This window comes from Myxine glutinosa, unplaced genomic scaffold, assembly GCF_964187855.1.
Source record: "Myxine glutinosa unplaced genomic scaffold, kmMyxGlut1.1 SCAFFOLD_2826, whole genome shotgun sequence".
Classification (NCBI taxonomy): Eukaryota; Metazoa; Chordata; class Myxini; order Myxiniformes; family Myxinidae; genus Myxine; species Myxine glutinosa.
Window position 1 is genome coordinate 15,166 of NW_027618920.1, and position 27,970 is coordinate 43,135.

Sequence of the window (27,970 nt, forward strand, 5' to 3'; positions counted from 1 at the left end):
GACAAACAGCATTGTCGAGTTGACGGACCATCTCCAGAGGAAGCGGCAATAACTTTTGGAGACGTGCAGCAGTTGTTTTCCACTAATACAGAACGCAACAACCCTTGTATACCCGACTGTGAAGCCAATCATCAAATGCACCTGTCCGTACATTTTGCCACGCCACCTGTGATATAATCCTGTTGTTGACTTCTTGCTGCGACAGACAATCAGTGACATGGTTCTTTTAACAAATAAATCACCAAAGTGTAAAAGAAACTCACCAGATTGATATACTGAGTTAAGAAAGTAAACCCAAGTCAAGAAAAAAAAAATAATCCATATTAAATGCCAAGTCTGTATATAGATAGATAGATATATATATATATATATATATATATATATATATATATATAATATATATATGTATATATCATGTACTTTTATATATCAATCAAGTGTTGTTATAAACGATTCACAATCAAATGAAACCTCTTCGTGTACATTATGCGGTGTCTCCAGTAAATTCCCCAGAAAGAGGTTTCGCTCCTCTTATTATTCATTTCATTGTTACAGTTGAACACCTCCTCCATTTTGTAACGGTGTTCGAGATTCCTAACCCGCCTCTTTGTCCTTTTCCTGATGTCGACGACGAGACAGATAAATTGAAGACCATAGAATTATAACCAGGCTAAGTCACATTTTAGTCATTTCGAGAAAAACGTGAAAAATATTTTGAAAAACGTGAAAAACGGGGGAAAAAAATAAAATGTGACAGCCTGGTTATAATTCTATGGTCTTCAATTGTAACAGGTAATTCCAACGTGAAAACTGCACGACCTTGTCCATCACGTGTCCAAAAGGCGCGCGCGTGGCGCCCACCTGTGCTTACAACGCGTCAACGCACGCTCCAGCGTCGTAAACTCCTCCCTCTTCGTGACGTTAGGATGACGTCAAAAAGGGTCGTGTGGTTACCATAACGCTGGAATGCTTGTCCGGCGAGGTGAGGCGCTCGTCTCCAGGGAGGTTTAAAGGGCAATATGACAATTCCGTGTCAGTTATGGAAGTAGTCGTGGTCGTTAACGGTGATTCTTTGAAGGTCTCTTCACCTGGAAACTTCAATGGAGACGAGACGGGTGGTCGTCACCCGGTAAGCAACACGTGTTGAAAAGTTACCTGTGCTGGAGGGGAAACGCTCTCGATTTGAGGTGATGAATCACAGCGATTAAACATCGGGATAAAGTTGGTGTGTATCCGGTTATAAACAGGGCGGACTCGCGGCAGGTATGGAGCAGATAGGACAGATAAGGAGGAAAATATCCGATAACATTTGTCACCCTCATATGTCCGAGTCACCCTGATATATCCTAGTCACCCTGATATGTCCTAGTCACCCTGATATGTCCTAGTCACCCTGATATGTCCTAGTCACCCTGATATGTCCTAGTCACCCTGATATGTCCTCGTCACCCTGATATGTCCTCGTCACCCCGATATGTCCTAGTCACCCCGATATGTCCTAGTCACCCCGATATGTCCTCGTCACCCCGATATGTCCTAGTCACCCCGATATGTCCTAGTCACCCCGATATGTCCTAGTCACCCCGATATGTCCTAGTCACCCCGATATTTCCTAGTCACCCCGATATGTCCTAGTCACCGATATGTCCTAGTCACCGATATGTCCTAGTCACCCCGATATGTCCTAGTCACCCCGATATGTCCTAGTCACCCCGATATGTCCTAGTCACCCCGATATGTCCTAGTCACCCCGATATGTCCTAGTCACCCCGATATGTCCTAGTCACCCCGATATGTCCTAGTCACCCCGATATGTCCTAGTCACCCCGATATGTCCTAGTCACCCCGATATGTCCTAGTCACCCCGATATGTCCTAGTCACCCCGATATGTCCTAGTCACCCCGATATGTCCTAGTCACCCCGATATGTCCTAGTCACCCCGCTATGTCCTAGTAACCCCGATATGTCCTAGTCACCCCGATATGTACTAGTCACCCCGCTATGTCCGAGTCACCCCGTTATGTCCGAGTCACGCTGATATGTCGTAGTCACGCTGATATGTCCTAGTCACGCTGATATGTCCTAGTCACGCTGATATGTCCTAGTCACGCTGATATGTCCTAGTCACGCTGATATGTCCTAGTCACGCTGATATGTCCTAGTCACGCTGATATGTCCTAGTCACGCTGATATGTCCTAGTCACGCTGATATGTCCTAGTCACGCTGATATGTCCTAGTCACGCTGATATGTCCTAGTCACGCTGATATGTCCTAGTCACGCTGATATGTCCTAGTCACGCTGATATGTCCTAGTCACGCTGATATGTCCTAGTCACGCTGATATGTCCGAGTCACGCTGATATGTCCTAGTCACGCTGATATGTCCTAGTCACGCTGATATGTCCTAGTCACGCTGATATGTCCTAGTCACGTTGATATGTCCTAGTCACGCTGATATGTCCTAGTCACGCTGATATGTCCTAGTCACGCTGATGTGTCCTAGTCACGCTGATATGTCCTAGTCACGCTGATATGTCCTAGTCACGCTGATATGTCCTAGTCACGCTGATATGTCCTAGTCACGCTGATATGTCCTAGTCACGCTGATATGTCCTAGTCACGCTGATATGTCCTAGTCACGCTGATATGTCCTAGTCACGCTGATATGTCCTAGTCACGCTGATATGTCCTAGTCACGCTGATATGTCCTAGTCACGCTGATATGTCCTTGCTGTCACCCTGATCCGATGGGGGCACGTTCAGCCCGCTCGAGATAATCCTGAGTGCAGACCTGGCGATAATCTGCTTCTGACACGGTTTGGTAATGCACCACAGGTAAACACAGCACACAACAGGTATCCGTGGCTCTCAAGGAACGAGGGTCTTCTTCTTCACCTGTGGTTTGGAATGTTTACACGTGTAAATGAGTTTTGCTGTTCCAGCAAAAAAAACGTCTTTTCTCACCTTTCTTTTTTGCCAAAATGTCGTAGTTTCGCTTTCCGTACTTTTTTCACACGACGAAGGAAAAAGCCGTTTATTTTGTTCGCCTTTAAAAGTTTATTGGAATCCACGCGCCAACAACTGTTAACTTTAAAAGGCGTCAATGTGTATCGTTAAGTCGAACTTGTATCCTGTTTTCAGGAATGAATGAAACAATCTTTCCTTTGTACATTTTGTGGATGAATGAGGGCCTTTGACTTGCTTTAACGTGCTCAATTTGGGGTGCTGGGTGTAAGTTTGCTCCCCCCCCCCGTGCTCAATTTGGGGGTGCTGGGTGTACGTTTGCCCCCCCTGTGCCGAATTTGGGGTACTGTGTGTAAGTTCCCCCCCCCCCCTGTGCTGAATTTGGGGTACTGGGTGTAAGTTTGCCCCCCCCCCCCCCGTGCTCAATTTGGGGTGCTGGGTGTACGTTTGCCCCCCTGTGTTGAATTTGGGGTACTGGGTGTAAGTTCCCCCCCCCCCCCCCCATGTGCTCAATTTGGGGTACTGGGTGTAAGTTTCCTCTCCCCCCCCCCCCCCCCATGCTCAATTTGGGGTGCTGGGTGTACGTTTGCCCCCCTGTGTTGAATTTGGGGTACTGGGTGTAAGTCCCCCCCCCTGTGCTCAATTTGGGGGTGCTGGGTGTACGTTTGCCCCCCTGTGCTGAATTTGGGGTACTGGGTGTAAGTTCCCCCCCCCCCCCCCCCTGTGCTCAATTTGGGGTACTGGGTGTAAGTTTGACCCCCTGTGCTGAGTTTGGGGTACTGGGTGTAGGTTCCCCCCCCCCCCCTGTGCTCAATTTGGGGTGCTGGGTGTAAGTTTACCCCCTTGTGCTGAATTTGGGGTACTGGGTGTAAGTCCCCCCCCCTCCCCCCCATGCTGAATTTGGGGTACTGGGTTGAAGTTTGCCCCCCCCTGTGCTGAATTTGGGGTGCTGGGTGTGTAAGTTTGCCCCCCCCCCCCTGTGCTCGATTTGGGGTGCTGGGTGTAAGTTTCCCCCCCCCCCCCATGCTCAATTTGGGGTGCGGGTGTAAGTTTGCCCCCCCCCCTGTGCTCAATTTGGGGCGCTGTGTGCAAATTTGCCCCCCTGTGCTGAATTTGGCATACTAGGTGTAAGTTTGCCCACCCCCCCCCCCCCCGTGCTCAATTTGGGGTATTGGGTGTAAGGCCCCCCGCCCCCTGTGCTCAATTTGGGGTACTGGGTGTAAGTTTGCCCCCCTGTGCTGAATTTGGGGTACTGCGTGTAAGTTTGCCCCCCCCCCGGTGCTGAATTTGGGGTGCTGGGTGTAAGTCCCCCCCCCCCCCCCTGTGCTGAATTTGTGGTGCTGGGTGTAAGTTTGCCCCCCCCCCCCCTGTACTGAATTTGTGGTACTGGGTGTAAGTTTGCCCCCCCCCCCCCCCCCGTGCTCAATTTGGGGTGCTGGGCAGGCACCCCCCCCCCCCCCTCTCTCTCCTCCACCATCTTTTTTGTGGACATGGCGACTGACGGGTCATAAAATTCTTGGATATTTTTCATTATTAAAGACTTTCTAGTCGTGGGACTCCAAGGCCCAGGATCTTCCAGAGCTTCCATCTTCTACAAATGACAAGGTTCACAGGTGTGTGTGTGTGTGTGTGTGTGTGTGTGTGTGTGTGTGTGTGTGTGTGTGTGTGTGTGTGTGTGTGTGTGTGTGTGTGTGTGTGTGTGTGTGTGTGTGTGTGTGTGTGTGTGTGTGTGTGTGTGTGTGTGTGTGTGTGTGTGTGTGTGTGTGTGTGTGAGAGGAGGGAGTGCAGGCATAAACTAGGACGTTACGAGGTAGAGCACATACCTCCACGATGCTGAACAGTTTACGTTTTGTATCCCACTGATAGGCCGGATCTGGATTTGGACCTGAACCAAAATCGAATCGGCTTGTTCTTGTCACCGAACCGACTCATTCACCAAGTTTTGTCCGAATCTGTCCATAACTTTTTGAGATATCTTGCTGTATATCCCTTTAGCCCTGTCTCACAAAGGTGAAGAATCATTTTAAATAATCCTCAGATCCAGATCCGGATTTTCAAAAAAAAAATCATCATTTCGTTCTTGTCACAGCCAAGGTATCCACCAAATCTCGTCTGAACCAGTCCACAAGTTTTTAAGATATCCTGTTCACAAGCAGACAGACAGACAGACAGACAGGGATGAAAACATAACCTCCATCCACCTTCGGTGGCAGACCACGCAGGTAACAAGAGTGAGTAGATGGGAGGAGATCGATGAGGGGACCAATATGTACATTCAGGAAGAAGACAGGTATTGAGAAATCTATGCATCCTTTGTTTTGTTATGATGTAAATATTTTAATATTTTAGTTTTTTAAGGGACGTGTACAGATGTGTGCTTATTACCCTCACCCCGCCAGGTGTGCTTATTACCCTCATCTGTCTAAATCCAGAACCATTGCTCACCTCCACCCATGTATTCCTCTTTTTCCCACCTGTGGTACCACCTACCACACTCTTTTATCTCATTCTTCTCTCCAGGTGTTCAAGATGGCTGTCTGTAAGGTATCTCGACAGACTACGATCGATTGTAGCACACGTTTATTGACTCTGCCGACACAGGCCCGATTAACTGCAGCGCCATCCGAGCTGGGGCGTAGGGATACAATGCGGTCACGGTGTAGGGATACAACGGTGAATATTTGCACTTCATACATGACATCCTCCCCTTTAAGTCCAAAATTACCAAGAGCAATACGTGCTAGATTTCCAGAATTGACATTTCAAAAGCAACATTTCCAAAACATGTGAAAATATGAGTGCAAACGATTATGAGAATAATGAAAATACGTGAAAATAGAACGTGTGTTAACGTGAAAATAGAACGTGTGTCAACGTGAAAATAGAACATGTGTCAACGTGAAAATAGAACGTGTGTTAACGTGAAAATAGAACGTGTGTTAACGTGAAAATAGAACGTGTGTTAACGTGAAAATAGAACGTGTGTTAACGTGAAAATAGAACGTGTGTCAACGTGAAAATAGAACATGTGTCAACGTGAAAATAGAACGTGTGTTAACGTGAAAATAGAACGTGTGTCAACGTGAAAATAGAACGTGTGTCAACGTGAAAATAGAACATGTGTCAACGTGAAAATAGAACGTGTGTTAACGTGAAAATAGAACATGTGTCAACGTGAAAATAGAACATGTGTCAACGTGAAAATAGAACGTGTCAACGTGAAAATAGAACGTGTGTTAACGTGAAAATAGAACGTGTGTCAACATGAAAATAGAACATGTGTCAACGTGAAAATAGAACATGTGTCAACGTGAAAATAGAACATGTGTCAACGTGAAAATAGAACGTGTGTTAACGTGAAAATAGAACGTGTGTCAACGTGAAAATAGAACGTGTGTCAACGTGAAAATAGAACGTGTGTCAACGTGAAAATAGAACATGTGTCAACGTGAAAATAGAACGTGTGTCAACGTGAAAATAGAACGTGTGTCAACGTGAAAATAGAACGTGTGTTAACGTGAAAATAGAACGTGTATCAACGTGAAAATAGAACGTGTCAACGTGAAAATAGAACGTGTGTTAACGTGAAAATAGAACGTGTGTCAACATGAAAATAGAACATGTGTCAACGTGAAAATAGAACATGTGTCAACGTTAAAATAGAACATGTGTCAACGTTAAAATAGAACATGTGTCAAAGTAAAAATAGAACGTGTGTCAACGTGAAAATAGAACATGTGTCAACGTTAAAATAGAACATGTGTCAAAGTGAAAATAGAACGTGTCAACGTGAAAAAAAACATCTTCAAAGATTCAACCGGTCGGGTGCTTTTCTCTCACGCATTGAGCGTCGCGGTGTACCAGTGGGTACAGAGTCCGAGGTGATCCCTTTGGGTGGCAGTGTACCACTGGATACAGAGTCCGAGGTGATCCCTTTTGGTGGCAGTGTACCAGCGGATACAGAGTCCGAGGTGATCCCTTTGGGTGGCGGTGTACCAGTGGGTACAGAGTCCGAGGTGATCCCTTTGGGTCACGGTGTACCACTGGATACAGAGTCCGAGGTGATCCCTTTTGGTGGCAGTGTACCAGCGGATACAGAGTCCGAGGTGATCCCTTTGGGTGGCGGTGTACCAGTGGGTACAGAGTCCGAGGTGATCCCTTTGGGTGGCGGTGTACCAGTGGATACAGAGCCCGAGGTGATTCCTTTGGGTGGCGGTGTACCAGTGGATACAGAGCCCAAGGTGATTCCTTTGGGTGGCGGTGTACCAGTGGATACAGAGTCCGATCTGATTCCTTTGGTCTCCACGAAGGGTGTAGCGTTGGCAGAGGTTTTCGGGGCATCCGAGCCGGCTGGAGCGGCCGCGACGATCTCCGGCAGTGGCGGGTCGAACTGTTGTCCTGACTGTGACGATGCTGCAGGCTCCATCGACTCACAGTGACGGTAGGTTATGTGGTCCTGATGTCCACGAATTTCGCGGCCGTCCTGCAGGCGAATCACACAGGACAGTGGACCTGGCTTCTCGATGATGTCCCCCGGTAGCCACGTCGCACCTGCACCAAAATTTCAGGCAAACACTGGATCTCCAATGTTAATACAGCGACTGTTGGACGACTTATCATGCACCAACTTTTGATTAAGCTGGCTCTGATAAACGTTTGATGATATGTCTGGTTTGAGATTGTCAAGTGTCGATCTCACGTGTCGTTTCATCAATAACTCAGACGGAGCTGCACCGGTTGTTGATTGTGGCGTGATGCGGTATTTGAACAGGAGACGAGAAAGCTTTGTTTCCAGGGTTCCCTCCTGAAGTTTCTGCAATCCGGATTTGATGATTCCCACGGATCGTTCGGCCAAGCCATTTGAAGCCTGGTGATGTGGGCTGACAAACTTACCTATGTTTGATGCCGTTCCGACGTGTGAACTCGGCAAACTCGGAACTGAAAAAACACGAACCGTTATCACTCACGATCATCCTGGGCAGACCATGTAGTACATGGTGTTGTGTCATTGTAGTGCAAAATTTGCGACACGAGTGGAACCAATGTTTTTTGGAATCATTATACCCTAGGCAACAAGACCTGAGTTGGTTCCATTTTTTTCAATGGCGTCTTTGGCGGCCATTTTGACTTTCAAAATGGCCGCCATGTTTTGCAATTTTGTATGTATTCTAATTTCTACAGTCTTAAACTACACATTTTGTATGTATTCTGCAAAAAAACATTGGTCCCACTTGTGTAGCAAATTTTGCACTTACATATAATAATTCTACATAACACCATGTACTAATGAGTGGCGAAACAGCGTCTGAGTCTTTCGATGACAATGGCTGACATAGTACCACGCGTCACATAGGCATCAATCCATTTTGTGTGCGCGTCCGTAATTATTAGAATCATGCTGCCGTTAATAGGCCCGGCATAATCGAGATGTAGGCGATGCCACGGTTCGCTGGGCCATTCCCAGGGATGCAGTGGCGCTTTCGCAGGTGTATTATGGGTGCTCTGGCAGGGGTAACAATGTCGAACATGATGTTCGATATCAGCATCAAGATTCGGCCACCACACATAGTTTCTAGCGAGTGACTTCATCTTTACAATCCCGGGGTGACAGTCATGGATTTCATCCATGACCCTGGAACGTAGATTTTCCGGGATCACGACACGACATCCCCAGAGTAGGCAACCATTTTCCACGCTGAGTTCGTTTTTACGTGCTTTAAAAGCCGCAAAAGCTGGGTCACCCTCAGGTAGCAAATGCCATCAAAGCTGTACAGCCTGGACAGTTCTGGACAGAACGGGGTCTCGTCGAGTATTGGTGCGGATCTGGCCGGAATCGACAGCACAATCTTCCGGATGATCCATCAGTGCGATAATGGATCCTGGTGTAGGCGAATCATCAACGGATTCTGGAATGGGTAACCGACTCATGGCATCTGCATTTGTGATAGACCAACCGGGCTTATAACATATGGTGTAGTCATAAGCAGCGAGAAACAGGGACCAGTGGATGATCCTGGGTGGTAGTGTGTCAGATGTCGCCTTAGTTGGACCAAACAGACTGATCAGCGGTTTGTGATCAGTGCGAATCGTGAAATGATGTCCAAGAAGGTACTGGCGAAATTTGCTGACGCCGAAAACGATTCCCAATCCTTCCTTGTCAAGTTGGGAATAGTTCTTCTCTGCCGGTGACAACGTTCTGGATGCAAATGCAACAGGTCTTTCCGTACCATCAGGCATCACGTGTGATAATACACTCCCCACCCCATACCGACAGGCATCGCATGTCAGCACAAGATCCTTCTCTGGATCAAAATGAATGAGAACATTGGACGATTTGAGCAGATCCTTAGAGGTCTGGAATGCTGATTGTTCAGTAGACCCCCAGCTCCAGGAGACTCCTTTCCTCAAAAGCCGATAAAGGGGGCCCAAAACGTCGGTCACATTCGGGCTGTAACGACCATAGAACTGAAGCAAACCGAGGTATGACTTCAATTCGGTCACGTCTCGTGGAGCAGGAGCATCCTTGATAGCTCGGACATTCTCATCTGTCGGGTGTAGACCCTCGGCATCAATCGTATGACCCAGGTACGTGACTGATGGCACCATAAACTTGCACTTGTCTCGACGCAAACGTAGGCCGGAGTCCGAAATCTTCTTCAGAACTCTATCCAGGTTTTGTAGATGTTCCGCGTCAGTACGACCAGTAACCAGAATATCATCCTGGTAACAAATGACGTTGCGTTCGGCGGCAAACAAACTGTCCACGACACGCTGATAAATTCCAGGTGCAGATTTCACTCCAAAACTGAGTCGGTGGTACCTGTACAGCCCACGATGTGTGTTGATGGTAAGATACTGTTTCAAATTCTCGTCCAAGCGGAGCTGTAGATAGGCGGATTTGAGATCGAGTTTCGTAAAAGTCTTGCCTCCCCTGAGACGAGCATAGAGGTCTTCGATCCTCGGGATTGGATATTTATCCAATGAAGAACACCTGTTCACGGTCATTTTATAATCTCCACATATGCGGATGGACTGGTCCGATTTGATGACTGGAATGATGGGCGCCGCCCATTTGGCATACTGGATTTGCTCGATGATCCCAAGATTTTCAAGATGACCCAGTTCCTTGTCAATCCGCTCATGCAGGGCGAAAGGGACTGGGCGAGCTCTGCAAAATATAGGATTGGCATCCCGGTCAACACTGAGTTTAGCCATATGTCCTTTCAAGGTTCCAAGCTCATCCTTGAAGACATCCGGGTACGTATCCAGCACATTTTTGAGTGTGTATGCTGCGGTAGGAGAAACGTTGGCTGCCCGGAGTTGATGAATGCTTTTCCACTTCAGTCGAATTATGCTCAACCAGTTCCTCCCGAGTAAGGAAGGGCCCTTTCCAGGAATGACGATCAGGGGTAGGTGAAACTCACGTTTATCGTAGCCCACTGTGACGTCACATGTACCGCAGGGAACAATCTAATCACCTGTATAGGTGGAGAGTCCATATGTAGTAGGTTTCAGATGGGGTCGGTCAGCATCACTCCACAGGTTTGTGAAAACAGCATGGCTGATGAGAGAGACGGCCGCACCAGTGTCGACCTCCACTTGCAATGGTCGATTGTTGACGACAACAGTGGCAAGAAGAGGGTCCCGCTTATGGTGAGAATCAATATGAAGCAGGTCATACGATTCTGAGTTGTCGGAAACAGAGCTCACCTGGTCAAGCTCGGGTTCCTCCGAACCGATAAACTGATGAATCTTCTTGTCAGCAGCTTTCCCTTTTCCAGATTTGCGAGTGATGCAAGCTGGAGCAATATGGCCAGTTTTCGAACAGAAATGGCAGGTTGCATCTTTGAAGCGACACGTCTCCGGAGGGTGCTTTCCTTTGCACCGAAAACATTTGTTGGTGTTTGAGACTGCACTGGCTTCTGACGAGGAGCCTTGTTCCAACGTTTTGGCTGATCATGATCCAACCGATTCAGAGCAGGGCTGGTACCAGACGAGCGAGTGGCACCGATGCTTGTAGCGTTGCGTTCAGCACTTTCCATGGAAATGGCGGTGTCTCTGGCATTTTGGAACGTCAGTCTTCTCTCAGCAAACAGGCGTCTACGAGTGCGGTCATCGGACATGCCAACCACCAGCAAATCACGAAGCATGTCATCGATCGTGTCCCCAAACTCACACAGATGTGATAGTTTTTTGAGGTGTGCAATGAAGTCTGCGATCGACTGACCTTGCTGCTGTCTGCACATGTAAAAATTAAACAGACACAGGATGACTGAAGGAGATGGATTACAATGTTCCTTCAAAGCGGCCTTGAGCTCTGCATACGTGAGCTCCTGGATTGTCCGAGGCCGAATCAGGTTTTTAACGAGTGTGAACGTCTCACCTCCGCAAACGGACAGGAAGACGGCCTTCACCCGGGCTTCCGTCACGATGCCGTTCGCCTCGAAGTAGAAAGACAACCGCTCAGAATATGTGTCAAAATCTCCCTCATGATAGTGCAGCAGATAAACACAAAAATTGTGCATTTTATGAGAAAAGCATGAAATTTTTAACATAGTTAGTGCATACCATAAGGTTTATTTTCAGATGTGGAGGGAAGTCAGATTTGACCTCTGAGAACCGTGAGAGGTCAAATCCAAAATGGCCGCGAGTCCACAAAGTCTAATGTTCAAACGCGCTTAATTTTGGAAACAAATAGTGTAGAAAAACATTATAGGTGTCATTTCCAACTAAATTGGGGATGCCCAGAGGTGAATGATGCTTTCAATGAACTCCTAGGCATGCCAAGTGAGGTCAGTGAAGGCTCAATGTTACTGCTCGAGCGATTTGTGGTGCTGATGTACGATAGAACCAGTGAGAGCACGGAAGTGAATGATGCCAGGAAACAGCTCTTCACACAGAAGTGTAGAACTCTAGAGAACATTCCTCCAACCCAGGCAACACTCAAGCAGCACATCAAGCGCACTTGCTACCAGGCCAACTGTTGTAACCAGGCATTGGTCATGGATCCAGAGATGCCAGACCCACCTGACTGGGGCTGGACAAAGGAGACAACTGGGTGGCAGCCTCTTTGGACCACTCTTCCTGAAGCATCAAAATCGTGCCATGAATTGATCGACTGTGGCTGCAAGAAAGGGTGCACTGGACGCTGCAAGTGTGCCAAAGCTGCATTCAAGTGCACTGCTCTGTGCTTCTGTTCTGGAGACTGTTAGATTTAGATCATTACCAATTTTCATCATTGCACTTGATTTAATGTAAGCTTTGGTGGACATACTTGGTTAACTACAGTTATTTTTTCAGAGGTTATTGCATCATTCCTTGCAGTGTAAACACTTTTTTTCCATCATTTCTGATCTTTGGGTGTTCTGTACCTATCCCTGTACCTGAAAAAATAAAGTTTTAAAAGTTCAAATGAACTTTTTCCAATAGCAGTTCCAACTGCAGTATCATAAAAATAGATATTTAACGTAATTTGACCTTGACCGTGACCTAAATGCATGTCCTTGAGTTCTGGCGATCTCAAAAGTATCACCAAATGAATGGGCATCCCCAATTTAGTTGGAAATGACACCTAGAAGCGCGTTTGAACATTAGACCCGCTGGACTGGCGGCCATTTTGGATTTTACCTCTCACGGTCCTCAGAGGTCAAATCTGACTTCCCTCCACATCTGAAAATAAACCTTATGGTATATACTAACTATGCTAGAAATTTCATGCTTTTCTCAAAAAATGCACAATTTGTTAAAATATGAGAGCTTATCCGCTGTACTGTGGCGGACACAAAAGCCCACTGGCGTGGTGACATCATTCCGCGCACCAAGTGGGCGGTGGCCACGCACCAGGGGTAGGCGTGGCCTCATGATATACACCGGGCGCCCAGCCCGGGACAGTACAGTGTTACAGTGTAGTCTTACAATAAAGACGTTTATATGTTACCGCTTGTCCGCTTCCTCCTTGCTCACAAGCAGCGCGCGTAACGCCGCGCTTTACTGGTGACCCTCGACGTTGGATCTGCTGGAGCGATCCTTCCACACGCGACGCCATCGCCATGGCCGACTTCGTCAAACTTCCGGAATTTTGGGAGGCTCAGGCCGAAGTCTGGTTCGTCCAGGCCGAAGCCCAATTTCAGCTTCGGCGCCTCACCGGCGATGACACGCGCTATTGCCACGTCGTCGCCTCCCTCGGGCCCGGCACGGCCGCTCGAGTTGTGTCCGTCCTTCGCCACCCACCGAACGGCCACAAGTACGAGGCACTCAAGCGGCTACTCCTAGCCACGTTCGGCCTTACGGACGACGCACGGGCCGACCGCCTCCTGGATCTCCCCGAGCTCGGTGAGACGCGCCCGTCGGTCCGAATGGACCATATGCTGTCACTGTTGGGCGACGAAGCCCCCGGTTCGCTATTCCGGGCGCTTTTCCGGCGCCAACTTCCAGCGCAGGTCCGCCTCGCGTTGGCCGGGACCGAGCTAACGGAACCCCGAGCATTGGCGGCCGAGGCGGACAGGTACTTCGCCGCTTCGGACATGCGGGCGAGCGTCGGCGTGGCCGTCACGGCCCTCGACGCTGATGTTCAGCAGCATGTTCCACAGCATCAGCTTCTACAGCACGCTGATGTTCAGCAGCATGCTGATATGCACCTCGTGAACGCCGCCACGCCCCGCCCACCGCCGCGGCGAAAACCGCCACCGCGGGGAAACCCGCCAACTCCACCGGCCTGGCGGAGCCAGCCGCGCTCCTCCAGCTCCACCACCTGGTGCTGGTTCCACGCCAAGTTCGGCCACGAAGCTCGGCGGTGTCATCCGCCGTGCTCCTTCAACGGGTCGGGAAACGCCCGGGCCGGCGCTCAATAGTGGCGATGAGCGCCGGCCATTCGAACAGCCTGCTGTTCATAACGGACACCTTCTCCAGGCGCCGTTACCTGTGCGACACGGGAGCGCAGGTGAGTGTCATTCCCGCCGGCACGTCAGACAAGCACGCCGCGGGTGGGGGCCCCGCGCTGCTTGCCGCGAACGGGACGCCCATCCGTACGTACGGAAAACGCTGCCTCTCTCTGCGGTTTGGAGGGCAGGTTTTCCGATGGACGTTCGTCACCGCCGACGTGCCCATGGCACTGCTTGGCGCGGACTTCCTGTGCGCTAATGGGCTCCTGGTCGACGTCAAGCGCAGACGGCTTGTCCAGACCGAGACGTTCAGCTCGCTCGCTTGTGCGTTGCCCAGCTCAACGAGCGGCTTGCCAAGCGGCTTGCCGAACGATTCGGTTCCGGCCACGTTGGTCTGTACGCTTCCGGCAGCGGACGCATTCACCCGCCTCCTCGCCGGCTTCCCGGCCCTCACGCGGCCCACCTTCTCGGCGGGGGCCGTCAAGCACGGGGTGGCCCATCACATCCCCACCGTCGGGCCACCGGTCTACGCCCGGGCACGCCGCCTCGAGCCGACGAAGCTGGCGGTGGCAAAAGCGGAGTTCGCTACCCTGGAGCGACTCGGCATCGTTTGGCGCTCAGAGAGCGCTTGGGCGTCGCCGCTGCACATCGTGCCGAAGCCCGGCGGGGGATGGCGACCGTGCGGGGACTATCGCCGTCTCAATGACGCCACGACTCCCGACCGCTACCCCATCCCCCACATTCAGGACTTTTCCGCCCGTTTGGCGGGCAGGTCCTTCTTCTCGAAGGTGGACCTCATACGCGGCTACCATCAGGTCCCCGTCAGGCCGGAGGACGTCCCGAAGACGGCCGTCATCACGCCATTCGGACTCTTCGAGTTCTTGCGCATGCCCTTCGGTCTGAAGAATGCGGCTCAGGCGTTCCAGCGACTGATGGACAGCGTCCTGCGCGACTTGGATTTTGTCTACGTTTACCTGGACGATATCCTCGTCGCCAGCGCGTCCCGCGAAGAGCACCTACGCCACCTCCGCACGCTCTTCGAACGCCTGGGCCAGCATGGCCTGATTGTGAACCCCGCAAAGTGCCGGTTCGGCGCCGCCACAATCGATTTTCTGGGGCACCGTGTCACCAGGCACGGAGCCGTCCCCCTACCGGCCAAGGTGGAGGCGGTGAAGGGGTTTCCGCGCCCCCGCACGATCAGAGGGCTGCAGGAGTTCCTGGGCATGGTGAACTTTTACCATCGGTTCCTGCCCCGTATCGCCCAGCTCCTGCGCCCCCTGCACGAAGCTCTCCGAGGTAAGCCGGGCAAAGGCGACGTTACCTGGACCGAGCAGATGGACACGGCGTTCACGGGCGCGAAGCTCGCCTTGGCTAACGCCACCATGCTCGCGCACCCGGCGCCCGATGCACCGATCGCCCTCACCACCGATGCCTCGGACTATGCGGTGGGCGCAGTGCATGAGCAATGGGTGCGTGGAGCTTGGCAACCGCTGGCGTTCTTTAGCCGGCAGCTTCGCCCGCCCGAACGCCGTTACAGTACCTTCGACCGCGAGTTGCTCGGACTTCACTTGGCGGTCAGGCACTTCCGCCATCTGCTCGAGGGCCGGGCGTTCACTGCCTTCGTCGACCACAAGCCGCTGATCTTTGCGATGGGCAAAGTCACCGAGCCGTGGTCGGCCCGGCAGCAGCGTCACCTCTCGGCCGTGTCCGAGTACACGACGGACATCCAGCACGTCGCGGGGAAGGACAACCCGGTGGCGGATTGCCTTTCCCGGGCCGTCGCCCACGCAGTCCACCTCGGCATCGACTATGCCCGGATGGCAGCGGACCAGGCCGCTGACCCCGACGTCCAGGCCTTGCGGACCGCCGTCACGGGCCTCCGCATCACCGAGGTGCCGTTTGACGGCGCGGGCGCGGCCCTCTTGTGCGACGTCTCCCTCGGGCGTCCTCGCCCCATCGTGCCCGCGGGCTGGCAGCGCCAGGTGTTTGACGCCATCCACGGCCTGTCCCACCCGGGCGCGAGGGCCTCCCAAAGGCTGATCGCCGACAAGTTCGTCTGGCATGGCCTCCGGAAGGCCGTCCGCGGCTGGGCCAGGACGTGCCTCGCGTGCCAGCGCGCCAAGGTGCACCGGCACACCCAGGCCCCGTTGGCCCCGTTCACGGTGCCGGAACGCCGGTTTGACCACGTCCACGTGGACCTGGTGGGACCTCTGCCCCCCTCGCGGGGTTTCACCTACGTCCTCACCATGGTGGACCGCACCACCCGGTGGCCGGAGGCCGTGCCCTTGGCGTCGACAACGGCGGCCGATGTCGCGCAGGCTTTCATCGCCACCTGGGTCGCCCGGTTCGGCGCCCCCTCAGACATCTCATCCGACCTCGGAGCTCTGGGGGGCGGTTGCGCAGGGGCTCGGGGTCCGGCTGCACCGAACCACGGCCTACCATCCCCAGGCTAACGGCCTGTGTGAGCGATTTCACCGCTCATTGAAGGCCGCGCTCCGGGCCACCCTCCGCGACGGCGGCTGGGTCGACAGGCTCCCCTGGGTCCTGCTGGGCCTCCGGACGGCGCCCAAGGAGGACCTGCGCGCATCCGCGGCGGAATTGGTCTTCGGGCAACCGCTGCGGGTGCCGGGCGAGTTCCTCCCCGACTCCACGGCACCATGGGCCGCGGCACAGCAGCGCTCCGCTCTACAAGAGACCGCCCAGAGGTTCGCCCCGGTGCCAACGGCATGCCACGGGCACCCACCGACGCACGTCGCCCCGGAGCTTCGCACGGCGGAGTACGTCTTCGTCCGCCACGATGCCCATCGGACACCACTGCGGCCCCCGTACGACGGGCCTTTCCGCGTGCTGGAGACCGGGGCGAAGCACTTCACCCTGGACATCGGCGGTACTCCTGACCGCGTTTCGGTAGACCGCCTCAAGCCGGCCCACCTCGATGTGGACCATCCACCGCCAGTGGCCCGACCCCCACGTCGGGGCCGCCCTCCTGCGGGCGGACCCCCGGCACCGCCCAGCCCCGCCGCCACGCCGCCCCCCGGTCCTGCACCCATCCCAGGGGCAGCCAGGGGCATCCCACCTGGCATCCCTGCACCCCGGACGCCGCCGATCGCCAGGGGGCGCTTCGGCCGGGTCATTCGTCTGCCCCGCAAACTGGCCCTCCAGGTGCGCGGGAATTCTGGGGGGGCGCGTGTGGCGGACACAAAAGCCCACTGGCGTGGTGACATCATTCCGCGCACCAAGTGGGCGGTGGCCACGCACCAGGGGTAGGCGTGGCCTCATGATATACACCGGGCGCCCAGCCCGGGACAGTACAGTGTTACAGTGTAGTCTTACAATAAAGACGTTTATATGTTACCGCTTGTCCGCTTCCTCCTTGCTCACAAGCAGCGCGCGTAACGCCGCGCTTTAGTACTATGAGGGTCGAATTCATCGATATGGCCAAAAGAAGTCATGGTCTCGATGTTTATCCTCGTCGCCATGTAAGGTATCTCGACAGACTACGATCGATTGTAGCACACGTTTATTGACTCTGCTGATACAGGCCCGATTAACTGCAGCGTCCATCCGAGCTGGGGCGGAGGGATACAACAGTGAATATTTGCAGCTTCATACATGACACTGTCCACCACCATCTCAGGTCCCCATCCAAACCCATGATCTCTTTTCTACACCTGTTAAACCAATCCCACCCTCTCAAAATTTCCTTATGTATTCATCTTGTTCACCCCTTGTGTTCTCCCCAACCATCATTGTTGGCTGCATCCCTTGTTTGTCCATCCATGTTTACCTTCTCTCTCTACCCTGCTGTTGGCGTTTCCTCTTTATCCTGCTGTTCTCCTTATTAGGCCGAAAAATATATATTGCTGGTCTCTGGTCAGACCAAAGTTCCAGAATTGATGCGGGTTTTTTTTTTGGTTTTTTTGAAAAGCATGGATTGCACATATAAAGGTGTTGTTTTTTGTGTCCTCATGCTTTGCGGTCCTCATCTGCCGTGGCGCCGTCCAGAGAGAAATTAAAGACAGCCAATGGGACTGGTAGGCCTTTTTGTAAATAATGAACACAAGCTTAAGTTATTTTAAAATGTATTTATTCTGAAAATCATTAAGTTCTTCAAGCATATTATAGACTGCCATTTCGTTCTCGAGATCGCCTCGCCGTACCGTCAAACATTCCAATGCGTCGATCGCGTCAACACTGCGCATGCGTAAGTGGTCTAACAGGCCGATGGTCTCCCACGATCTCTTCTCCCAGTCCACCAGGTTATCACAGACACTTACAACTTCATGACAAACGAGATAGGATCCAGGCCTAACTAACGAGACCACCTGCAGCTCTCAAGGCTTTCTGGTTGCCTCACACGAACCCGACAAAGAACGTCTTCGTTTCAATAAATGACAATATCCAGCCGATTGGATTCATGACGGCACGGTACACAAAACTACTCATATCTTTGGAACGGCTGGTTGTATTTGGACAAACTAAACGTGGTTTTGTAGGGGAGAACCGTGCGCGAACGTCGATAAAAATGGCGACCCTCACAGACCCGTATTTCCCGAGATTGCGCGTCGGCCCGGCAACAACAGGTGCGCGCTGTTGTTGATACCGTTGGAAATTAAAAAAAAAAAAAAAATTGTTGACGCGCAGGGTCAACATCGATGCGCTTGCTGACCAGAGACCGGAAATATATTTTTCTCGGCCTTATGTTGTGTCCTGGTCTGTTCTGTATCCTATCTCTTGCATGAGCCGTGTGTGTGTGTGTGTGTGTGTGTGTGTGTGTGTGTGTGTGTGTGTGTGTGTGTGTGTGTGTGTATATATGTTTGTACCGTCCCTTGGGTGGACGTTAAACTGGGCATCTTGTCTGTCGACATTAATTGGTGGACATTAAGGGACCCACAGTGTCCTTCGTGTAGAGTAGGTGAGCTATCGCGGCATCCTGGAACAAATTACAAATTCCTACCCTGACTTCACGCTCTCCCTGTCCCAAGAGAACGAAGCGCAGGAGGGTCAACCCACCTCACTCCTCGAAGGGGTCGCTATGCCCTGTAGCTGGGCATGCGGATTAGTAGTAGTAGTAGTAATACGAACATGAATGCATCTATAAAGTACGTATTATTAGAACTGCAAACATCTAGAAAGTACGAAACATGATTACGTCTATAAAATCTATTCGATTGGAATGTGAATCAATACAATAAAACCAAAAGGGTCTGTTTGCCCTCTGTGTGAACATAACCTTACGTCGTCAATACATTGTGGACACATCACACAAAGATACCACCACACAAAACAACCACAACCACACAAAGCAGTGATGGAGATTTTAAAATCACACCACACAAACATCCATCAGGATTCATTTACAGCATATACCTTGCTGATCATCAAATAATGTACTTGCTCCATCCACCCGAAGGGCAGGTAAACTGTTCGTAACATGTAATTACCCGTATACAATGTAGTAGCTAGTATTACATGCTGTGGTCTTTTCAACCTTTTTCAAGTACATCTATAAAGTATTGTTATGTTTATGGGGTGGGGAAGAGAGAGGGAGGTGGGGTGGAGAAGGTTAGAGATTACCTTAGAAGAGACAGAACTGGCGGAACTGGATAGAGTAGTATGGTTCGTGTGCGAGTAGGAAGCCAATCTTGGTGTAATAAGTAGTGACGTGTCAGCTTAAGGATTGTCTGTTTGAATGTGCACCATACAGAGGGTGATGCTTTGCAATAAATAACGAGGTGTTAAGTTAATTTAATGTGCGTACACACATTCCTGTAAACGTCCGCCGGGTGCACCGGGACACAGCTCTTTAGAGCAGAGAAGAATGAGGCAGATAGCAATGGGACTCCGACAGGCAATGAGAGAGGGGGCAGAGCTATGATCGTCTCCCGAAGGGGGTGGTGCCCAACGTCTGGAGGGGCGGAGAGTTATCAAGAGAGAAGAGGGAGGAACCAGTAGCTCTCGATTTGGTGTTCAGAGAAGCGGGAACAGTTCTGAGAGGATTGCGAGAGTTCTGAGGAGAAGGCGAAGAGCTTGTGACGCGTGAGTGTTCATGGAGTCCAAAGGAGACGAGGGAAGAGCCTGCATCGGGTGTGTTCAGTGTGCTGAGGAGCTCGCTGTTTGTGAGGAGAACTGAGAGAGGTCTGAGGAGATCGGAGTGTGTTAAGAATGTGAAGAGCTTTAAGGAAGTCATCCTGCCTGTCTGCCTTCACCCTGGGCCTGTGTTCGGCTGCCCGCTGCCTGTTGATCGTTCTGCTGGTCCTCATCACCTCTTCGTCTTCCTGCTGTCTTCTCGTCACCCTGCCCATAATCTTGCCCCTCACCTCCTCATCGCCTGCTCCGCACCCATCCTCCCCTCCCCCACTACTACCATAAATAAGTCACCCGGTCTTGTCCCTCTCCCTGTCTGTGCTTGTGACTGGAGTGAGGCACCTTAGTTTTTATATAATTTATTTTGCCGTTGTTTACCTCATTGTAAATAGTTATTATTGAATTGATCTTCTCTTGTTATTTTGTTGTGTTTCAGGAATAAACCCATTTGGTTTTAAAAGCTTTAAGGTTTTCGTGATTTTCCTCAGTTCCGTGTGCACGAGCATAAAATCGCCATTAATTTAACAGAGCCTCGGAGTGTGTTTAAAGCCTGTTTGGCCCATCCGTTTAGAGGTGGTGTTAAACCGTCTGAGCACGACAGTATGTATTTATTCAAGTGTGAACACGTCAATAAAGTATGTACTATTAGAAGGTGACCACGTCAATAAAGTATGTACTATTAGAAGGTGAGCATGTCAATAAAGTATGTACTATTAGAAGGTGAGCACATCAATAAAGTATGTACTATTAGAATGTGAGTACGTCTATAAATCATGTACAGTTGGAATGTGAGTACGTCTAAAAAGTATGTACGGTTGGAATGTGAGTACATCTATAAAGTATGTACGACTAGAATGTGTACATCTATAAAGTATGTACGACTAGAATGTGAGTACGTCTATAAAGTATGTACAATTAGAAGGTGAGTACGTCTATAAAGTATGTACAATTAGAAGGTGAGTATGTCTTTAAAGTATGTACTATTAGAATGTGAGTACGTTTATAAAGTATGTTCAGTTGGAATGTGAGTATGTCTATAAAATATGTACGGTTGGAATATGAGTACGTCTATAAAGTATGTGCAATTAGAATGTGAGTACATCTATGAAGTTTGTGCAATTACAACATGAGTATGCCTATAAAATACATACAATTGGAGCATCAACCTATACAATAAAACCGAAAAGGTCCACTTTATGAAGCTAACCTTAAGTCGTCAATGCATCGTCTACACACCACACAAACACACCAGCACCCAGCACCACATGAAACAAGTCTGAGCGATGGTCTGCAATCTCTTATTGCTCTTTGTAGTTCCATTTTGGGGTTTTTAAGCCATAAACCCCCTTCCTTCCACTCATTACTACTATTTCTTCACAACTTTCCTTCCTTTTTTTTTTTGTTCTCCATACCCAATTCCCTGCTTTTCCTTCTCTATATCACTCTTCCATATTTATTTCTTCTAAAATCAACTGTTCATCCAATCCTGCTTATTATAGGCAGATCTCTTGAGAGTAAAATTATTCTAATAGCAAGTCATAAAGCCCATAGGTTGGTATCCATGGGGAGGAGGAAATTCCTCCTTGATTGCTCCGCTGTGTGCGGAGAGAAAAGCAACGTCGTAAGTCGTAAAGATGACGTCACTGGTACCCAGAGTGCAGTGGGAAGTGACGTCACTTTCCCCAATCTCTTCAGCTGTGTTTATGTGAAAATCAACTTTGGTGTCGTCTCATGTATCTGAAAAAAGTATGTGTGTCATTGCTTGTCTGCAGGGCCAAGGACGTGAGGTTGGAGAGGAGGCAGAACGAAGAGAGCATTGTTGATGAATACCCAGATGAGTTTGAAGAGGAATCAGAGGTAAGAACACCGTCCACATGTTTTCTAATGGTCAGATTTAGAACTGCAAAACCTTGTGCTGTAAAGTACAAGCAATGGGCCTTGTGTGCATGGATTGGAAAAAGGAAACTTCTTTTTCTCACCAATATTAACCCACCATTGTGCCAGCAGGGCCTCATCTCATTGTGGAGGTAACACATTTCATTCTCTGCGTTAAATTCTGTTCCAGGACTCCGAGGGGGACGATGAAGCAGTTATTGATAAAGAACTCCGGTGTCAGGATGCTGATGATGAAAAGGAAGAAGAAGAGAAAGGTGATGAAGTAAAAAAAACCTTAAAAGTCAACAGACGGTTTTGAAGAAAAAAAAATCTGAAAGAAAAACTGCGATGGACGTTATGGAAGAACAAGGACATGTGGATACTAGAGTGGCTTGGAAGCGTTATGAGGTCAAGGTGATAGAGAGAGATGAAGTGCTGGAGCTACATAATGGCATCGACAAAAGATTGGTGTCAGGATGCAGAAAGGAAGATGGCGAAGGTAAAATTTGGAACAATAAAGAGAAGGAAGAAGAGAACGGCAAGGAGCTTCGAGAAGGTTCTGCAGCACAGAATGAAACAGAGAATCGAACAAACAAGCGAGAACGGTGCATGTGTCACAGGAAGTCAAAGGTTAACTGTTGTCCCTTCATATTCAAATCTGATCTTGACAATCTCATAGTCTCCCAAACTCATGTTGATGCAAGAGACAAAAGTTATGAAGAAGTGCCGATGAGACTTGTTGAGGATAGGGTGGCAGGCCTCGAGATTCTATCGCGTCCAAAAGGATTAAGAAATCGGAAGACATTAGCCAACACTGATGAAATCAAGGATCCTGTTGTCTCATCCATGGATGTCGTGCTGGAAAGAGATGGGAAGTTTGAGCGTGTGAGCCTCGGTGACTTAAGACGTCAGGGAAGCAACCGAGGTGGTTTCTGTAATGAAAGGTCCACCTTTGAGGTACTGAATGGGGAGTTGATATGCAAGCACACACCGCTCCAACCACGGCCCTGTACAGCTGGCGGTGCTGTCGGAATAAGAAATCCACAGACGACGACCCAGTTGCATACACAGTCGGCTTGCAGCGGGGGTCTGCCGCGGCCTTTGTCATCGTGCAGACCGGGTAGTATGCAGAAGAAGCAGAGGCATCCTTGTGAGGTGAATCAGAACTTGGTGCAGCACTCCCACCTTGATCCTTAATACATCTTTACACATTTTGCCCAGTGGTAAACGATGTACTCGGGGGGCCACCTAGATACTACAAATGCAAAAAATGTTGGAATTCTGACCCCCATTTCCCCATTTCCATCATATGTATTCTTATGTCCTCTCCTCTCTTACTCCAAAAGCTTCTTCGTTTTCTCCTCCATATTCCAAGCCCCCTTCTCCATATAGAAAAAAAAAAATTCCCCCCACCACCCTCTTCCTCACTTTATGTGAATGGCTTTTCAGCATTACGTGGAAAAAATCATGCTTGGTCTAACAACTTGCAGGCCGGAAAGTAAGGGGTCGAATGACCTGCCTTCACGCATTACACACTTGGGTTTGATTCATGGGTGGGCCAAGACCTTAGGCGAGCTTGCTTCCTCCAAATGCCTCTGCTTAGCTTACAGTAAGTAGGACCCACTTGTTAGCCGATTGGTGGATCACCTTCTGGGGTGATGGCTCTGCTCGTGTGTAACGCAAGTGTTCTGATCCTGGAGCTGTGTCATGTAGCACACCTGAGTGTGATTGTGCGGACAGCAGCTCCTGCACTGTAAAGAAAATGAATCGCGCACCCAGATGTTTACACGTCTGATGTGAACGGCCATCTTCGACTACGAATGGCAACCTTTGTTATTATTACCGATGGAATGCTTACAGGAAGAAGAGGAGCTCAGCAGAGAAGGAGAGGCATACTTAATCAGTCGGGAGACTGCTTTTCACACCTGGCTTCAACGGAAGAGGCTCCAGATGGTGCAGGAAAGAAAACTCCAGGAAGCAAAACGTCGGGTTGAGGAAGAGATGAAGGTAGGAGATGTACGTTTTTATTCATGGATTTTCATTTGTTGTAATCTCCTTTGATGGGTATCAGAGGGGAGTATGAGGGCCCTCCCGGGGCCCAAAGTGTCTGTCTTCATTTCCTCGGTTTACGTTTTGAGGACCAAGACGTGATGTTGACAAGCTTTGCAACTTAAATTGCAACATGGTTTGTGAGGTCTCTCACTGATATGTATTTAAAGGCTTCCGATCAGTTCCACTCCTATATTTTACATTTGTCATTCTCTTCGCTGGACCAAGGACAAATGACAATCTGACCATGTGAGATTGTGATTTGAGAAAAACTAGCAGAGTACCTACCCTACAGGCTCTTCAACAAGCTCTTCTGGTAAATACCTTTATTTGGGCAGTGTATAGGTAACTGACAGCTGCCTCAATTGCACCCGAAAAAATATATATCCTGGGTTACGTGCATGAAGCAAAAACATGCCGACTGATTATAATTCAAAACACGTCACTGCACAGGAAAACGTGGGGACAGCAATACTGTACAGGAAAGGGTGGGACTTGTAATACCGTCTCTCACCTGGAGGCGGCGCTACACGATACACATTTACATAGACAATTGCATCCTTCCCCTCCCCTCCCATAACCACCAACACAGATTAAAACAACACACCCCTATACACGAATTGGGGTCATGCTGATCCTATGTAGCAGGTATGGATGTAATCAGCCCAGAACTGTAGAAGTAGGGCAACAAACACACAAACAAACACCGGTCAGTGAATTACGGTGAGGATGATGAGCTCATCCAGGCAGGTCTTTCAGTTGATTTTCCGATCATTATGATTATTTTTTTTTATCAGCAACTGTTCGTCTGATGGACACAAAATTTTCACCATCCGAGCGCCTCCTCCTTCAGAATATTTTAATGATAATCATGACGTCATAGGTCATGTGGTACAGGCACCATCTTGAAAAAAATGAAATACGTTGCACCTCTATATCTCCAAAACCGCTGCATGGAAAAAATTGAAACGTAGCTCATTGTAAAGAACTCCACATGGGGAATAACTGTTGTTAACAATGATGTCATTGGTGCCTTAATTATGACATCATAATTCGACAGGGACAACTGAAATTTTTGAAAGTTTCAAATTTCTTGAGCGTGATCTACGCAGCAATTATTTTAGAGAATATAAATTTATGATGTCATCACTCACATGGCCTGGCAGCCATATTGTAACAAAGAAAAAAAAACCTTCAAAAACATAAGAGTTGGCTCACAACAAGTTGACTGTGCAGGGGAAGTATTTCATGATTACCATCGAGTTTGTAGGGTGCTTGAGCTGGTTGGGAAATGCTAAACAAATGTCTGCGGAATAAGGCATTGCCAAGTCAAGCATCAGAAATATATATTTTAAATGCATGAAATCAGAATACAATGTAATTACCCCACGTATGTGGAGCGAAAAGCGGGGTTAAGCAATTGGTTCACTTGTGTCTGTCCGTCCGTCTGTATGTCCATCCACAAACGTCAGTTTATGATCGAGGAACAACTTATTTAAATCGAAAGTTTTATTTTGAACACGAATCGGAACATGAACAGGAAGACCAGTCTGCCGTTTTACAATACTTTGGCTCTGAATTTGTCGAACATGCACGGAGAGGAGTGAGATAATATTTTTTACTATGTCTGCCTGTCTGCCAATCAAACAAAATTGAAAATCATTCCCAACAGGAAAATTGCTGTTTTTAAGGACACCATGAAGGACACCTACCTACAACAGGCATGAATAACTAATATAAACGTGTTTGATAGGGTGGTGTAAAAGACATTGTGTTAACGGCAGTAAAACTCAGAATTAATTATTTCGATTGAATTATATAATTTAACATTGCATGAGGTAAGGTGTTCCACGAACTCTCTAGTTACAATCTGTTTTTTTTATCTTCTTACTGAAAAACACAAGAGCCTCCACTTCCCCATGCACCCAACGATTGACGACTTGTTTAAAAAAAAAAAAAAAAGTAACTTTCCACAGGTCAATGAGGTCATGCCCCGCAAAGAAATCTTCCACGAGTGGCTTCGGGGGAAGAACAAGGAGCGGAAAATGCAGCGAGAGGCGGCACTGAAAGTGGAGGAGGAGAAGGTCTTACGAGACCCCGAGGAGAATCATCGTGCATACAGAGAGTGAGCAAAAGTCTCCCTCCATGTCTTGTCAATATTGCCATGATAGCCATGACTGTTATGACCTCACGTCATATGATCAACTCTCACTGATCAGATTTCCAGACACACTTTACAGTTTACAAGGATAAACCACCTTTTTTTTTTTCTTTTTTCTTTTTCTTATACAAGATCGAGCCTCGTGTAAGAGCTATTTTAATAGAGCTATTTAAGATTAGAGCTACTAAGAGCTATTAAACTTAAAGCTATTAGATTTCGTGTAAGAGCTATTTTATATTAGAGGCCATGTTTCCCTGCAGAGCAGGGGTTGGCATTTTTCGGGCACCATGGGCCCCTTTTTTTGTGCACCATTGGCCCCTTTTTTTTGGGCACCATGGTCCCCTTTTTGAAGCAATGTTTTACGGCCGGATGCCCTTCCTGCCGCCAACCCTGTTAGTCTCTTCTTGCAACACACAGGGAATTACCAGTGAACTAGTACTCAATTTGTCGACTTCGGAAGGATGACAGGCTGAGTCAACCCCCCTGGCATTAATTCAGCGATCGACCGGGATTTGAACCTAGGATCCCAAGCCGGCACCCTAACCGGTAAGCCAACGAACCCAGGATCCTCTGATCCCAAGCCGGCACCCTAACCGCTAAGCCAACGAACCCAGTATCCTAGGATCCCAAGCCGGCACCCCAACCGCTAAGCCAACGAACCCAGGATCCTCTGATCCCAAGCCGGCACCCCAACCGCTAAGCCAACGAACCCAGGATCCTCTGATCCCAAGCCGGCACCCTAACCGCTAAGCCAACGAACCCAGTATCCTAGGATCCCAAGCCGGCACCCGAACCGCTAAGCCAACACCAGGATTACAGTTTACAAGGATATCTGTTGTAAATGCATTCTATCTCATTCACCCACATTATTCTTCCTTTGTGTAGATGATCTCCTCTCCCACCTCCTGAGCATTTCCTTTCTCTAACACATGGTTCATCCGATGTTTTTGACCTCCATCCACAGATGGTTGCATCGGAAGGCAATTGAGCGAAGAATGGCTCGGGAGGCATTCAGACAAAGAATAAGAGTCTGGGCGGTCGAATCACGGCGGGCGAAGCGAGATCAAGATCTTTTCAACGCTTTCTCCAAAGTCCCAGTCTTCCGACACTGATATCACCATGGAAACTCATATAGCGTAATTTTACCCACAGTGCACTGCTATTCTACTTGTCTTTGCTGATGACATTACATGAGAATGTCGACTGTCCAAGTGTAATGTGACGGAAATTCTGTTAAAGCAAAACATGAAAGTAATTTATCACTGTATTTGTGTTGTAGTTGTTATTATTAGACAATTTATTTGTTTACTTGTTTGTAACTGTTGCAATAATTTATCTGTCGTATACAAGCTAAATAGTACTCGTAGGTATTCACTTCCTCAGTTATTCCTTTTAAATACCAACATAATTTTAGTTTGGGCCTTCTGGAAACTTGTTTTTTCAAATCACATGATCCTTGGTGCAAGTGCCATGTTGATATGTCATTGTCTCAGGATGTCATTCTCCTACATGTCCTATTCCAAATACAAGCTCCTGCGTGCACCTGAGACAAAAAAAATTAATAAAAAATTGGGGGAGAAAAATCAGCATTTCATTCATCAATTTAAAATTTTCTTTCTTTTTCACATTTTCTTTGGTTTTATCAAACGTCGAACTTGTGAAAACGAAAAAAATTCTTTGTCTTTGATTCCACATATAGTGATGCCTAACTTTGGCCACGAGGGGGCAAGATGTGTCTTTCTTATGTCGAGAAAGTGGAATTGATGGTTTATTCGGTATGGGACTGGATTTTTAGAGCGTAGCGCAAAGGGCAAAGCCGTCGAGAACAGTGTTTGTCCGTATGTATGTATGTATGTATGTCCCCTCAAACGTATACCAATCAGAGCTGAGGACCTGGTCACATGACAGGGTGATGTGAATACGTCTGATGTCATTACGGTGGTACGGCGGCT

At 49.0% G+C, this 27,970-nt stretch overlaps 1 protein-coding gene across 6 annotated transcripts; it reads left to right on the top strand.

Annotated features, from left to right (window-relative positions):
- The first annotated feature begins 928 nt into the window (after positions 1 to 928).
- On the top strand, positions 929 to 27,908 carry LOC137439961 (uncharacterized). 6 transcript variants are annotated; one of them, XM_078769510.1, is made up of 6 exons: positions 929 to 1,129; positions 21,706 to 21,790; positions 21,999 to 22,963; positions 23,669 to 23,815; positions 25,834 to 25,982; positions 26,983 to 27,908. In XM_078769510.1, exons 3-6 carry the CDS (start codon positions 22,157 to 22,159, stop codon positions 27,128 to 27,130), a joined length of 1,251 nt encoding a protein of 416 aa, XP_078625636.1. In that variant the 5' UTR covers positions 929 to 1,129; positions 21,706 to 21,790; positions 21,999 to 22,156; the 3' UTR covers positions 27,131 to 27,908. The 6 variants fall into 6 exon arrangements, with proteins under 6 accessions (XP_078625636.1, XP_078625639.1, XP_078625635.1 ...); XM_078769509.1 differs by having other exon boundaries at positions 960 to 1,187; positions 23,669 to 23,824; XM_068136262.2 differs by having other exon boundaries at positions 960 to 1,129; positions 23,669 to 23,824.
- The last annotated feature ends 62 nt before the right edge of the window (positions 27,909 to 27,970 follow it).

What these genes read in the sequence shown, in the direction of transcription:
- LOC137439961 (XM_078769509.1), top strand. Translation starts at nt 22,157, where the DNA reads ATGGACGTTATGGAAGAACAAGGACATGTGGATACTAGAGTGGCTTGG. An exon ending in AAGAGATGAAGGTAGGAGAT is followed by an intron (nt 23,825 to 25,833) that starts GTACGTTTTTAT and finishes AACTTTCCACAG; the next exon opens with GTCAATGAGGTCATGCCCCG. An exon ending in AATCATCGTGCATACAGAGA is followed by an intron (nt 25,983 to 26,982) that starts GTGAGCAAAAGT and finishes CTCCATCCACAG; the next exon opens with ATGGTTGCATCGGAAGGCAA.